Genomic DNA, 15958 nt, shown 5'->3' with positions numbered 1-15958 from the left:
TCTCTCTTTCTTTTCTCTTTCTTTCTCTTTCTTTTCCTTCCTTCCTTCCTTCCTTCCTTCCTTCCTCAGAGTCTTACTCTGTTGCCTAGGTGGGAGTGCAGTGGCGCAATCTCAGCTCACTGCAACCTCTGGCTCCCATGTTCAACTGATTTTCCTGCCTCAGCCTCCCCAGTACAATTTTGTATTTTTAGTAGAGACAGGGTTTCACCATGTTGGCCAGGCTGGTCTCAAACTCCTGACCTCAAGTGATCCACCTGCCTGGGCCTCCCAAAGTGCTGGGATTACAGGCATGAGCCCCTACACTGGGCCTTAAAATTCTTTTCCAATTAAATTCTTGGTTCAAAGAAAGAAATGGAAGCAGGGAGCCATTCTGTGTGCATTGAGGGTAGTTTGAAGCCCCTCTATCTCCCTCTCATCCCTCCCTCTTGTTCTTTCCTTTCCTTCCTCTTCCTTCTCTCTCTCCTCCCCTTCTTTCTCCACTTCCCCTCCCTCTTCTCCCTCTCCTCTTCCCCTTCCTTCTCTCTTCCCCCTCATGCCCACTCCTCCTCCCCCACCCACTTCCCCTCCCTCTTTCTTCCTTCTCCCTCTCCCCCTTCCCTTCCCCCTCTCTCTTTCCCACTGTGTCTCCCCAACCCTAGGGCAAAGCATGGCCAGGAGGTATGGGCTGTATAATGTACACATTACCTAGAAGCTATATTATTTCCCAGGGAAAAGAGAGCTTCTGTCACTTTGCCCACCAGATTTCCAATAAAAGGATTCATCTTAGATCAGCGTGATTGCAACTAATGGAGAGCTTGCCAGCTTCTAACTTTGCCTTTCACTGAGGATCCATGCGGGCATGTTCAGCTGTGACTGCTAGGATAAAGATCAGTTATAGAAATAGCTTTGGAGCTGTTAGGATGATGACTCTTTTTTATGGCAGACCATTAACAACTACATCAAATTACCCATGTGAATTATGAACTATAGTAGGGTGCCCGACCTTCCGCTCATTATGTGGGACCCGGTAGTTACTGCAGGTCAAGTCATGCATAATTGCCAAAGGCATTTTTATGTGAACTTTGCCAGTCATTTCTTTATGTGGTCCCTTAAGATTATGTTACCATATTTGTACTTTACCTTTTCTGTTTAGATATGTTTGAAGATATAAATAGTTCCTATTGCACTACAATTGCCTGCAGTATTCAGTACTTGCTGTACAGGTCTGTAGCCTGGGAGCAACAGGCTCTACCACTTACCCTAAGTATGTGGTAGGTGATACCATCTAGGTTTGTGCAAATGCATTCTATGGTGTTTCCAAAACAACACAATTACCTAACACTTCTCAGAGCATATCCCTATAGTGAAGCATCACCTGACTGTATATTTCAAAGCTCCTATGAATTTGCCTACATTAAAAGTGATTGGGGGCTGGGCGCGGTGGCTCACCTCTGTAATCCCAGCACTTTGGAAGGACTCGGTGGGTGCATCACCTGAGGTCAGGAGTTTGAGACCAGCCTTGCCAAGATGGTGAAACTTCATCTCTACTAAAAATACAAAAATTAGGTGGGTGTGGTGGCGGGTGCCTGTAATCCCAGCTACTCAGGAAGCTGAGGCAGGAGAATCGCTTGAACCCAGGAGGCAGAGGTCGCAGTGAGCTGAGATCACACCATTGCACTCCAGCCTTGGCAACAGAGCGAGACTCTGTCTCAAAAAACAAAAAAAAAAGTGATTGGGGCAGGGTGTGGAACAACTGGTTAGAGATAATAGTATAGCCTATCAATGTTAAACATCAATTTGGACAAGTCTGCTTGTGCACAGTAGGTTGTGTCTCTGAAACATCTAAGGAGCGAGTTCTAATCCAAGACCATTTTCAAGTTTCTGTAAGGCAGCAAGGAGGTTGGCTGGATGACCTCGCAAATCCTCTTCCTACTCTAACATTCTGCTACCTGATGGGAAGAAACCCAGAGAAACCAGACACAATTTTGCAGACATTCTTTTTAAAGGTGTTACCTAATACTTGTTCAATTTTTTTTTTTTGAAACAGAGTCTTGCTCTGTCACCCAGGCTGGAGTGCAGTGGTATGATCACAGCTCACTGCAGCCTTGACCTCATGGGTTCAAGCAATCCTCCCACCTCAGGTGTGTGCCACCATGCCCAGCTAGTTTATTTTTTTATTTTATTTTTTGTAGAGAGCAGGTCTCACTATATTGCCAAAACTAGTCTCAAATTCATGGGCCCAAGCAAGCAATCCTCCCGCCTCGACCTCCCAAAGTGCTGGGATTACAGGCATAAGCCTCGAAACCCAGCCCAATTTCTATCTTTCAATTCAAATACAGAATATGTCATCAAACTTAATTGACTGCTTCATGAACACCTGGTGCTTTCCACCCGAATGTCCTGGAGCTGGCTTACAGGGAAAGGGCTGCCTTGTCTATCTGTATGTCTCTACCAGCCAGCACAGTGCCTGTCACCAAGAAGGAACTCAATAAGAGGTGATTGAACGACGGATTGAAAGAATTCACTGGATGAACGGATGGATGCACAGTGTCTGGGGCTGGGATCAGGAAATGGAGTAACTTGGGAAGACAGCACAGCCCACTGGGAGCCAGGAAGACAGGACAGCTGGAATCAACTGAAAGGCACCCGAGAGAGGTTTTGGCTGAGGGGCTGAAGTGCAGCTTCTCCATCACAATTATACCTGGGCCTGCGCAGGCAGGGGCCCCTCTAAAGCTCTTAATTTCTTGTACAAGGGCCTGTTACCTGCTGGTCTGAACAATATCCCCTCCAGGAGGCAGGTATCTTTGTGTGTTTTGAGTAGGTTCCATGCCTTGTGCATCCATCTATTATGAATACCAATATATTCATAATACCCAGAGCAGTCCCGCAGCTGGGCAGGCAAGTGGCCTGAGGGCACAGAGCCGTGAAGCTGTACAGCCTCAGTGTCCTCTACAAAGGCGAGGCCAAGGTAGTGCTGCTCAAAGCCAGGTACAACGATGTGGCTTCCTTCAGCTTTTTCCAGAGATCCAGCGTTCAGGAATTCATGACTTTCACAAGTCAACAGATTGTGGAGCGCTCATCCAAAGGCACTAGAGCTTCTGTCGCAGAACAAGACTATCTGTGGCACGTCTATGTTCAGAATGACAGTCTTGCAGGTGTCGTCATTACTGACAATGAAAGCCCATCCCGGGTGGCCTTTACCTTGCTGGAGAAAGTACTAGATGAATTCTCCAAGCAAGTCAACAGGAAAGACTGGCCAGTAGGATCCCCTGCTACAATCCATTCTGCAGCCCTGGATGGTCACCTCAGTAGATAACAGAACCCACGAGATGCTAACCCCATGACTAAAGTGCAGGCCGAACCCAAATCATTCTGCACAATACCATGGAGTCTTTGTTAGAGCGAGGTGAGAAGCTAGGTGGCTTGGTGTCCAAATCCGAGGTGCTGGGAACATAGTCTAAAGCCTTTCGTAAAACTGCCCGGAGGCCAGGCACGGTGGCTCATGCCTGTAGCACTCTGGGAGGCCGAGGCCGGCAGATCACTTGAGGTCAGGAGTTCGCAACCAGCCTGGGCAACACGGTGAAACCCCGTCTCTACTAAAATACAAAAATTTAGGTGGGCATGGCACCCTGCACCCGTAGTCCCAGCTACACAGGAGGCTGGGGCAGGAGAATCGCTTGAACCTGGGAGGCAGAGGCTGCAGTGAGCCAAGACAGCACCACTGCACTCCAGCCTAGGCGACAGAGCAAGACTCCCTGTAAAAAAAAAAAAAAAAATTCCCGAAACAGAACTCGTGTTGTGCAATGGCCCGGCACTGGAACAGCACCATCATTCGCATCAGAACTGCAGCCCCCAGAGAAGAAGAAGAGACAGCCCTACACAAGGACCTGGAGTGGGGGTACATGGGCCATTTTTATTTTGAAGTTCCCAGGAGAAGCAGGGATGGTGGAAGGGTGGGAAATGTTCAAATTAATATGTGTGGTAGTGATTCTTGGAAAGAATTTGAGGTCCACGAAGGTAGATTTTTGGGCAAATGAAACCATAAACTCCAACTGGCTTCTGAAAAGAAAAAAAAGAAAAAAGAATATCGATGTGTTTCTAGAATAGCACCTGGCACATAGCAGATACCTCTTGTAGTTACTGAAGAAATGGACATATTCAGAAAGAGAAGGTTCACTGTGTGTCTGAGGGGAGAGCTATTGTTTTCCAACCAACACCATATTTGTTGTGGTGGAAAGCGGCTGCACGTTTGGACACACAGGGCTTTCATGTGACTTGTGTGAACTAATGGCTGCACACCGGTTCTATGGGAAAGAGGAAAGCCTCAGCGGTCAGGGCGAGCTGCCTGGGGGGCTAGTCTGCTTTGCTGCTCATGAGTCTCGCGCTTATGCGCCAGTTGTAACCGCCCAAGGGGTTCACCTTGCCTGCTGCCTAGACAGAGCCAGTTCATCCACTGCTATAAACAAAGAGTAATTCATGCAGAGCTGACTGTGCAGGAGACTGGAGTTTTATTATTACTCAAATCAGTCTCCCCAAGCATTCTGGGAGCAGAGTTTCTAAGGACAATTCAATGGGTTGGAGAAAGCCAGTGAGCCGGGGGCGCTGATTGTTCAGGAACGAAATCTTAGGGAGTCAAATCTGTCTTGTGCTGAGTCAGTTCCTGGGTGGGAGCCACAAGATCAGATGAGCCAGTTTACTGATGGGGTGGGGCCAGCTGATCCGTCAAGTGCAGGGTCTGCAAAATATCTCAAGCAACGATTTCTAGGAGCAGTTTACGGAGGGTCAGAATCTTGTAGCCTCCAGCTGCATGACTCCTAAACTATAATTTCTAATGTGGCTAATGTTAGTCCCACAGAGGCAATCTAGTCCCCAGGCAAGAGGGAGGTCTGCTTTGGGAAAGGGCTGTTACCGTCTTTGTTTTAAGCTATAAACTATAAACTAAGTTTCTCCCAAAGTTAGTTCAGTCTGTGCCCAGGAATGAACAAAGACTGCTTGGAGTTTAGAAGCAAGATGGAGTCAGTTAAGTTAGATCTCTTTCAGTGTCTCAGTCTTAATTTCGCAAAGGCAGTTTCATAGTTGCCTGGCCTCTGGATGCCTGTGTCCCCACAGTGGTGTGAGCTTTAGTGACAGCACCTTCCTCTCAGGGCTTTCATGAAGAGTAAATTAATAGGCATAAAGCACTTGAAAAAAAGCCTATTCTAACCACTTAGAAGTGGTGATTATTAGAGCTGGTCTGTATCCCTTGCATTTGCTGAAATTGTATGCAACTCCTAGGTGACAAAAGACTAGTGTTGGATTATTTTAGCAATAGGGAGCAGACAGGCTGTTTGGCGCCCTGAATAGTCATCTTTTTTTTTTTTTTTTTTTGGAGACCATGTCTCAAAAAGAAGAAAACACAAATTAACTTCAAACACGTTCACCCAAGTATAAATCTGGAAACTAAAATTTTTTTATTTCAACAAATTTTGACAGACCCATGTAATGATGATATAGATTGATATTTATCGGAAAGAAAAAGTCTTCACCACATGACACTACTTTTTTAAAGTACTGAAAATGTGTGTATTACATGATGATTTGTTTTTCTAAGACCAGCCGAGCGAGCACAAAAGAACCAGCAGGTAGGCAAGTGTAGGAGCAAAACTGCAAGTTTATTTTGGTAACCTAAGGTGTGGGGAAGAAGTCTGTCGGCCTCCGGCAAAGAAGGCCGACAGAGTCCCCCCGTCGTGGGGCTCTCGGGCGGGGTTCCTGCATCCCGACTTCAGTGGGGCTGGAGGAAGACCGCGTGGCTCACTAGTGGAGAGCGGCTTTTCTAGGAGTGGGAGGGCAATAGGCGGGGCACGGGCGTGTCGGGGGTGTTCCGCAGGTGCGACCAGATAAATCTTGGTCTCCTTGGATTGACGTCACCTGGTGCATGCCCAGTTGGTCTGCACCTTCCCGGGTCACCGGCTGCATTTTCGCGCGCGCGGGAAAAGTTGGGAGGGGGGAGAAGTTGGGAGGGGGTGATGAAGAACCCGGAAGTGCACCATCTTGCCTCCGTTCGTCCAAACACATGATACCAATTTTTATACTGGTGTGGTGGCTCACACCTGTAATCCCAGCACTTTGGGAGGCCAAAGCGGGCCGATCATCTGAGGTCAGGAGTTCGAGACCAGCCTGGCCAATATGGTGAAACCTCATCTCTACAAAAGTATGAAAATTAGCCGGGCGTGGTGGTGGACACCTGTAGTCCCAGCTACTCCAGAGGCTGAGGCAGGAAGCAGAGGCAGCGTGCAGTGAACCGAGATTGTGCCACCGCACTCCAACCTGGGTGACAGCAAGACTTCGTCTCAAAAAAAAAAAAAGAAAAAAAGAAATGAAATTATGTCTCTACACACATGTGCGCATGTGCACAAACATACACACACAGGCCCCTCAGGTTTAAATAGTAATTATATGTATATAGTTCTTGATTGATCTTAATGACTTATTGCCTCTGTGAATTTTTAAATTTTTCTACAATGAATATGTAACACTTTTGAAGAAAGAACTGTTTGCCGGGTACGGTGGCTCATGCCTGTAATCCCAACACTTTAGGAGGCCAAGGCGGGTGATCACCTGAGGTTGGGAGTTCAAGACCAACATGGAGAAACCCCATCTACTAAAAATACAAAATTAGCCAAGCGTGGTGGCGCATGCCTGTAATTCCAGCTACTCAGGGAGGCTGAGGCAGGAGAATCGCTTGAACCCAGGAAGTGGAGGTTGCAGTGAGCCAAGATCGATCGCACCATTGTACTGTAGCTTGGGTGACAAGAGCGAAACTCCGTCTCAAGAAAATAAAGAAAGAAAGAACTGTCAAACACACACACACACACACACACACACACATCCCTTCCTGAGGAAGAAAACAGAGCAGAAGGAATTAGTTTCTAGTAGAGGAATTTCAAAGCAGAAATCCTCTCTTCATGGGGGCAGGGGTGTGTCACTGACCCCTCCATCATGTTGCCCCTCCCCCCATTCCCCACTCAGAGGCTCGCTCAGAAGCTCCAATGTCACCTTGGTAAGAAGTGGCTGCCCTGTCCCATCCTGGAGTCCTGGGATCCTCCCCCTCTGAGCCACATGGGAGTTGGCCCGTTACATCATCACCTCTGTTTTTGGCAGCCAGCCCAGTGCTCAGATGGCTAAGAGGTGACACCCTAAAACAAACAAACAGGAAAGAGAAAGAAGCAATTCACTTGGATGACGTCTAACACAGACACAAAGAAAGAGGCCACGCCATCCCTAAAGGACAAGTGATAACGCTGGGCAGAGCAGGCTCCGCTGGGCATATGATGCAAACGTTGACGTGTCACAAGCAGCATCAAAGAAAGTTGCTCTGAGGGCACAGGCCAGCTTTAATTAATAGCTCACCACTGCATCTTGGAGATGGGTTTCCCACTCTGGTGGAATGTTCCATTAGACTTGCTGACAATATTTTATGTCAAATAAGGTATAGATTGACCTGCAAGTCAAGACTGTGGTGGTGTGATCAAGAAAGGAAGTACAGGCCGGACGCCTGTAATATCAGCACTTTGGGAGGCCGAGGCAGGCAGATCACTTGAGGCCAGGAGTTTGAGACCAGCCTGGCCAACATGGTGAAACTTCATCTCTATTTAAAACACAAAAATTCGCCAGGCCATAGTGGCACATGCCTGTATTTCCAGCTACTCGGGAGGCTGAGACATGAGAATCATTTGTACCCAGGCAGTGGAGGTTGCAGTGAGCTGAGATCACACCACTACACTCCAGCCTGGGTGACAGAGTAAGATACTGGGAAAAAAAAAAAAAAAAAAGGAGGAAAGGGAAGGGAAGGGAAGGAGGGAGGAAAGGGAAGCCAAGGGAAGGAAAGGAAAGGGTGCAGGGGCACACAGTTTAATGTGACAGTAACATCTTGGTATACGTGGTTACTAAAACAGGTTGTTAAGCAGAAGGACACTGATGTAAGCTTTGAAGCTCAGAATTCAAGGAAAGTAGAGCATTCCTGGGTCTGCGGAGAATAAACCCAACCACAAAGAGGCAACGCCCTTGAATTCACTTCCAACAAACCTTTCCAGGGCCCTTCATTTAAGCAGCTGGAATATCATTCAGCAACCATCCTGTCCGCCTTTGGAAACGGGAGACTTGCATTTCATTTCAGACACTGAACACTGTGTTCCGGACCACGTTTATTCTCCATATAAACAGTGTGTTTTGAGAATCATGCATTTACTGTATAATACCGACTCAGGTCACAGTAAACTCATTTCCGTCGTGAAAGGTTTCAAGTACTCAGAGGAGGTTAAGAAGAATAAAAAGCTTATAACAAAACAACCTCTGTTTCCAAAGTACTAAATAATGAAAAATGTGGTGTGAAAACATCACTAAATTCCATTTTAAATGTCCAAAGTTCATAAGGAGAGACTCAGTCAAGGGAAAAGGAAGTATTTAAGTCAATGACAGAGTCATGAAAACTTAGTGGGTCCGACATTAGTGGGTAAGTCAGCAATGTGTTTGTACAAGGAAACCAGGCACCTGCACAATTTCCTAAAACCTGCCCCAATTGGAGAAAGTTATATGGAACCTAAATACCTAGGATGTCTAATAACTACAGCTATTTTGAGAAGAGGAAAAAATCTTTGCCTAGTAAAACCGTGATTCTCAGGCATCCACATCTCCAGAACTCTCAGGCTTTCAAACTGAGTCCCAACCAGGAGATACTAAACACACACATATATACTGACATACGAAGATACCTGGGATATTTTTGCATCTCTCCCTCTCTTTTTTTTCTTTTTCTTTTGAGACGGAGTCTTGCTCTGTCGCCCAGGCTGGAGTGCAGTGGCTCAGTCTTGGCTCACTGCAACCTCTGGCTCCTGGGTTCAAGCAATTCTCCTGTCTCAGCCTCCTGAGTAGCTGGGACTACAGGCGTGTGCCACCACACCCAGCTAATTTTTATATTTTAGTAGAGCTGGGGTTTCACCATGTTGGCCAGGCTGATCTTGAACTCCTGACCTTGTGATCCACCTGCCTCGGCCTCCCAAAGTGCTGGGATTACAGGTGTGAGCCACCATGCCCGGCCTCCATCTCTTCATTTTCTAAATCAATTAAACATGGCTTGGCCCTCAGTCCCCGACTTGGCAGATAATTCAGTCTGAGTCATGTTTTGGGGATTCCACTCTTCACATCCCTTGGGCTCATGTAGGAACTCCTGGGCCTGTGCAGCCCACAGAAGTCCAACTGGAGGAAGGGCCTATGGCTCTGGGGTTGCTGGCATGACTCATGTGGTCTCACAAAGGTGGGTGGCACCCCTTCTTCCTGGCTGAGCCTCACATGAAGATCTGAGCCAAGAAGTCCAGGCTTTCAGGTGGGGCTGGCAGCTCTCCAGGGGTAACTCAGGTGCTCATTCAAGACGTTGCAGGCACACAGCACACTGTCCCAACCCCCGCCCCAAGGAAATCCTCCAAAGGCCTAAACCCAAGCCATCCACCTTGACTCCAGGTTGCACCACTTCTCTCTTCCTGTCCATGAGCAGCCTCCTTCCTTCCCACTGGTGGTGGAGGGAGGGGGGTGTGGGAATAATTTCTCCTAATAACTTCCCTCCCTCAACAAGAGGGATAATGAGACTCTAGCCCAGATATTACAAACCAGATGCCTGAGGGCAAAATTCTGAGTTGTTTTGGCCATACTCTATTCTTACTAGTTGCCAACACTTTACAAAATCTAGAATTTTCATGTTAAAAACCCAGCTTCCTATCCACAGGTGCACTGACAACACCAGGCCCACAGTCCCAGAAGCCGTAACTGGTTGGAGCCGATCAACAGCGTTCCATGGGACATGTGTTCTCTGCTTTGCCACAGTCTCTACTCCCCCCTTTCGCAGCACCGGGAGCACTTTACAAATGTACATAACCTATCTGACCCCTGTGAGATGTGAACTTTGCAGTCCATCCTCAAGGTCTCAAAGGTTGGCTGCCTTTCTGGGGTTCGGAAAGGATTCATTCTTTCAGATTTCCCAAAGAACAAGGGAAATCATGACATGTCTGTAGCTTCTCCTGTTGTTACATCCCTGCGGAGGCCCTCAGTGGGAGAGCAGGGAAAGCTGGACACAGGCGCCCAGCTTTCCCATCTCACGTGGCCTGCAGCAGTGGTCCACCCACGTGTTAAGAAAAGATTATTCTCACCCTTGTTTTTGTGTTTTTGGTTTTTAGGGTTTTCTTTTTTTTGATACGGAGTCTCCCTCTGTCACCCAGGCTGGAGTGCAGTGGCTCAATCTCGGCTCACTGCAACCTCCACCTCCCAGGTTCAAGCAATGCTCCTGCCTCAACCTCCTGAGTAGCTGGGATTACAGGTGTGCACCACCACACCCAGCTAATTTTTGTATTTTTTGTAGAGACAGGGTTTCACCATGTTGGCCAGGCTGGTCTCGAACTCCTGACCTCAGGTGATCCGCCCACCTCAGCCTCCCAAAGTGCTAGGATTACAAGCGTGAGCCACGACGACTGGCCCTCACCCTTGTTAAAAGACAGACTTTACGACTTTACTCAGGACTATCATGATAGGGACAGGGACCGCCGCAATGGGATTTTGCAGCAGGACAGAGAGACAGGGGAAAGTGGGAGGCTCGGTGGATGGAAAATGATTCAGATGAAACGGGTCATGGGGATTCTGGCTACAATGAACTAAGAGGGTTCTTGCTGAAGGCAGGCCAAGACTATGGTGGAGGCGAGGATTTGGTCAGATACGGAGGGTGATCCACTGTTGAGGGTGGGGCATTCTGACTAAACTGACTTAGCAGTATTCTTGCCCAATTTTAAAGGATATGTCTAAGGATAGAGCCTCATTGAAAAGCAGCTCAGGGGAGGCTGGGCTAGAGTTTGGTCAAGGATAGAATCTTTGTCACACACCTCCTCTCCTCACAGACAGACCTCTCTCCAGAAGGCTAGAAGGACTGTGCCTGGCTATAAATGGCTATAAAACGCCTGCCTCTTTCCCCACAATTCAAGGAGACTGAAGGGAAGACAGCAGAACGCCAGGAGCAGGGCAGCTCCTTAGAGCACGGGGAGGGCCCTGAGCGGCAGCCCTGGAAGCTGTGATGGGTGGTCAGTCAGTCCCAACAGCAAAAAGAAGGGAGCTGGCCCCAAGGGGACAGGGGACTAGGAGTTTGACACTCAGAAGGAACCAGCAGATTCCGCCCTCTGCACAGAGGGCATGTGATTTGTGCGGGGGGTGCCAGCTCGAGGAGTGGCAGTCACAGTACAAGGTGACACAACAATGGTGAATCTAGGTTTCAGGCCTGAGTTCCATACCGAATATGTTTATAGTTATATCACGACAATCACAGATGGGAGGTTGTATCTCCCATCATAGAAAAATACTAGATATTGGGAGGCCAAGGCAGGCAGATTGCTTGAACTCAGGAGTTCAAGACCAGCTTGGGCAACATGGCAAAGCCCCATCTCTACAAAAATACAAAAATTAGCTGGGGGTGGTGGTGTGTGCCTGTAGTCCCAGCTACTTGGGAGGCTGAGGTAGGAGGATCGCTTGAGCCTGGTAGAGGTTGCAGTGAGCCAAGATTGCACCATTGTACTCCAGCCTGGGTGACAGAGCAAGACCTTGTCCAAAAAAAAAAAGCAATACACAGGCCGGGTGTGGTGGCTCAGGCCTGTAATCTCAGCACTTTGGGAGGTCAAAGCAGGTGAATCACCTGAGGTCAGGAGTTCGAAACCAGCCAGGAGACAGAGGCAGTGAGCCAAGATCATGTCACTGCACTCCAGCCTGGATGACAGAGCAAGACTCCATCTCAAAAAAAAAAAAAAAAAAGCAATGCACACAATTAAAGGTTGTTGGGTAACTTCAAAGCCCTGAAAGACACTAGCAAGTCTTCCAATGTATCTGAGTTTCAAAGAAGGCCTGAGATAGAGAAAGACCTTCTTCCTGGGCTCCCCAGCTACCATATACTCTCCAGTCAGCTGTGCTCTCCCAAGTACCTTTGCATAGTGAACAAAGTGCACAGCCATGATCAGCACTATTTCTTCTATTAAACAGTGTGGAATCTACGACAAGTTTATTGCTCACTGAGCACAGGGAGTGGGGCCTATGAAGTGGGTCCAGTGAACCCAACAGGTATTACTCACTGCTCTGCAATATTCATGGTGCTGGAGATACTCAGCACCCTGGGGTGTAGACTGAGGAGGAAGGGCTAGGCTGAAGGGCAATCTTTCAAAGAATGGAAGTTGTTAAGGCCTCTGGTTGCCGTGGGTGGACAGTGGGCAGAGTGAGAAAGGAGTAACAGTGATGTTAACTAGCATTTAGTAAGTACTTTCTCCATAAGAGACTCCACGTAAATCACTTTGTAAGTATTGTCCCATTGCATCTTCCCCAAATGAGGTATGTACTGTATTATCCCCATTTCACAGGGAAGGAAACTAAGGTTGAAGCAAGTTACACGACCTGCCCAGGCCTCAGTGGTAATAAATGGCAGAACTTAAGTCCCAGGAGTCTGGGAACAACCAAAGATAAGGAAAGGGCAAAGGAGTCAGAGGCAGAAGAACGAGAAGCTCCCAAAGTGGGTGACTTTAGAGGAGGGAGGTGGCAAAGCAGCCAAGGGGCTGAGCTCTGGGCAGGAAAGGAAGGAGACTAAGCCTCGGGAGGGGCCCCAGGATGGCAGCAGAGGGGAAGACATTTCCCAGGAGCCATGAAGGCTGAAAGCAAACTGTGGGCTGATGGGGGATGAATGGGAGACGAGGAAGTGTAGACATGGAGAACATGGATGCCTTTACCAAGAAGCCGGGCTGTGAAATAAAGATCAACAGTAACAAACCCCTTCAACGTGTAATTCCATTGTTAGGCCAAACTGGAAGAGAGCCAAAAGCCACCAGGAGCCCAGTCCAAATGTCACCTGCCCACCACACACAGCAGGCTTCCTGTGGTATGAACTATTTACCCCAAATCAGCCTCTTTCCCAGAGCAAACACCTACCCTGTTGGTATATTTGTAATCCCTTTCCTACTTGCCAAGGTGCTGGAAGTAATTGTGCAGGTATGAGCTGGCCAGCCATTGTGCAGCAACCCTCTATGCAGACACAGAATGTCCTGAGCACACCAGGAACTGCAGACGCCAGTGCCCCACATGACTTCTAGAACTTCCAAATGCCCACTGACAACATCCTCCATAAATGCCCCATGAGAGCAATGCTTTTTTGCCTTGGAAACCCCTTTTATATAATCCAGTCTCTCCCAGATCCCTGACCTGAGGGATCAAGGAGAGTTGGTTTGTTTTTAGAAAGCAGCTATTCTTGACAAAACGCACACAAAGATTGTCAGCTAGCTGCATTCCAGGGCCCCCATGAGAGGCTTACTCCTCTCCTTTCAACTCCCCTACTTTCTTTTTTTTTTTTTTTTTGAGACGGAGTCTCGCTCTGTCGCCGGGGCTGGAGTGCAGTGGCCGGATCTCAGCTCACTGCAAGCTCCGCCTCCCGGGTACGCCATTCTCCTGCCTCAGCCTCCCGAGTAGCTGGGACTACAGGCGCCCACCACCTCGCCCGGCTAGTTTTTTGTATTTTTTAGTAGAGACGGGGTTTCACCATTTTAGCCAGGATGGTCTCGATCTCCCGACCTCATGATCCGCCCGTCTCGGCCTCCCAAAGTGCTGGGATTACAGGCTTGAGCCACCGCGCCCGGCCAACTCCCCTACTTTCAAAGCAAGATGTAGTTTGGGAACAAAATCAGGGAAAGGAGAAACAGGATTTCTTCTCTCCCCACCACCCGCCATCAGGCTACCAGACTTTTTAAGGGTAGAGGTATGCTCAGATTTTCTCTGAGGGGTTAAATATACAAAAAATACTTCATAAACATCCAACGGGATAATTATAAATTACTGAGGAAAAGCTTTTCTTTCTTCAATCCTCATAGCCCTCTTCAAAGAAATCCACAGAGCTGGAAAAATATAGGAGACAAAAGAGGTAAAGACGAATCTAGGGCGAAAACGAAGTGGAAACTTCCCAGTCATGTTCTTGAATGCTAAGCTGAGCCCTGATTCAACAAACACTTTGAATGTGATTCCTAAAATCAATCTTTTCTTTTTCATTTAAAAAAACAATGCCTACAAGCTCACATTTTATAGAACAGTGGTGAAAGAGAATTGAAAATACAATTCAAACATATTTTACACCTAACTGAAAAGAACAAACATTTAGAGAAGTGAAAGTCACTGAAATAGGCCTCCCCTATGCTTTTCTTCAAAGATTTGCTGATGTCGGCTTAGAAGTGAGTTAGAGAAAGGATTAAATACAAAGGAGGGGAGGGGTTCTCTCATCAGCCACCCATGAGAATTGGGAGTTTCGGGCTCAGGCCAGAGAGGCGACTGCCCCTGCCTGGGGACCTCCACCTTGGCCACCTTTTTCTACCTGCACAGCCCTTTCCCACATCAAACTGCACTTAGGAAGGTCAATAATGGTGCTGGTGGTCACATATTCCCTAACATTCCTGGGTTCAGTTGCTGCTATGTCTTTTTAGATGCTAATTTTATGCTTCACTCAAAGGTTTTCCAAAGAAAGAGGCTTTTAAGTAAGAAAGAATGAATGGGGTTTAAAGCCCTGGCAAGCTGATACTGATCAGTCTCTGGAAAGGTACAAAGCACGCTGTAGAACGGGTTTGGCATGTTTGCAACAGAGGAGGCGTCACTGCCACAGGAAACTTAGCAAGCGCCCATTTCCCAGTAGAGTTTATTTATCTCAAAAGATTTCTTCCCTGTCCAGGTATTATTACCACAGGAGACTGGGAAGAATCACCAGATGAAAATGCCTACATTTAAATACTTAAGGTTCCTTGCAAAGCAAGGAAGGTTTTCTATGATTGAATTTAATATATTAGTTTCATTGTAGAACGATTTTTAACCAGTCTTGTCCGAGACTCAGAATTTTAGTTGACTTTTTATACTTAAATTTACCATGGAATTTTCTTTCCATTTGTAAGATTTAAGTGTTTAACAAGTACTTGCTGGTAAAGGCGCTAACAAAAGCACCGATGAGTCACACTAGAACTGTTTACACACTAAAAGGCTGAGACGGGGGAAGCGCAGGGAGGGAAATTCTCTGGGGAAAAGAGACAGGCTAAGATGTGCCACCCCTCGGCCGAGCAGACGGACAGCACTACTGCTGCTGTCCCAGCCACCACCGAAGCGCAGACACCCGCTTCGAGTGGTTTCTTATCTTCACTTCTTCCTCTTAAAAAAAAAAGAAATCAAATATACACAAAGGCAAAAAAAAGTAACACAACCAGCACCTTTTACTCCCCCCACACCCAGCTTAATAAATAAAACATGATAAAAAGTTTTCAGCACAACCCTAAGCCTAATCTAATCTCTTCCCTCCCTTCAAGTAACAATTCCTACCCTAAATTGATTATTCTCATTTCCACGGACTTTTTTTTCTTTTTTTTTGAGACGGAGTTTTGCTCTTTGGTCCAGGCTGGAGTGCAGCGGCAGGATCTCAGCTCACTGCAACCTCCGCCCCCATCCCCCCACCATCCCCGGGGTTCAAGTGGTTCTCCTGCCTCAGCCTTCCAAGTAGCTGGGATTATAGGCGCCCGCCACCACACCCGGCTAATTTTTGTATTTTTAGGGGAGACGGGGTTTCGCCATGTTGTACATGCTGGTCTCCAACTCCTGACCTCAGATGATCCACCTGCCTCCGCCTCCGAAAGTGCTGGGATTACAGGCGTGAGACATCGCGCCATCGCTGAACACTATGTAGGTGTAGGTGTTATACTGCGCTTTTTTTTTTGAGACGGAGTCTCGCTCTGCTGCCACACTGGAGTGCAGTGGCGCCATCTCAGCTCACTGCAACCCTCGGCCTCCCGGGTTCAAGCGATCTTCCCCTCAGCCTCCCCAATAGCTGGGACTACAGGCGCCCGCCAGCACGCCCAGCTAATTTTTGTATTTTTAGTAGAGACGTGGTTTCACTGTGTTGGCCATAATGGCCTCT

At 47.7% G+C, this 15958-nt stretch overlaps 1 protein-coding gene and 1 pseudogene across 1 annotated transcript in view; one reads left to right on the top strand and one right to left on the bottom strand.

Moving 5' to 3' along the window:
• LOC105519512 overlaps positions 1 to 11069 on the top strand; it is a 32935-nt pseudogene extending 21866 nt beyond the window's left edge.
• A 3889-nt stretch (positions 11070 to 14958) lies between these two features.
• The window catches only part of LOC105519431 (chromosome unknown open reading frame, human C6orf99), a 45824-nt gene continuing 44824 nt past the window's right edge, over positions 14959 to 15958 (bottom strand). Inside the window, 2 exon segments of the mRNA XM_011952775.1 lie at positions 14959 to 15152; positions 15155 to 15198. Of these exon segments, the coding sequence (XP_011808165.1) occupies positions 14959 to 15152; positions 15155 to 15198 (238 nt within the window).

The sequence above is a fragment of the Colobus angolensis genome, unplaced genomic scaffold, assembly GCF_000951035.1.
Source record: "Colobus angolensis palliatus isolate OR3802 unplaced genomic scaffold, Cang.pa_1.0 Scaffold35, whole genome shotgun sequence".
NCBI classification, from domain to species: domain Eukaryota; kingdom Metazoa; phylum Chordata; class Mammalia; order Primates; family Cercopithecidae; genus Colobus; species Colobus angolensis.
The sequence above is the reverse complement of the archived record's forward strand: the minus strand, read 5'-3'. Positions and strand labels throughout refer to the sequence as shown.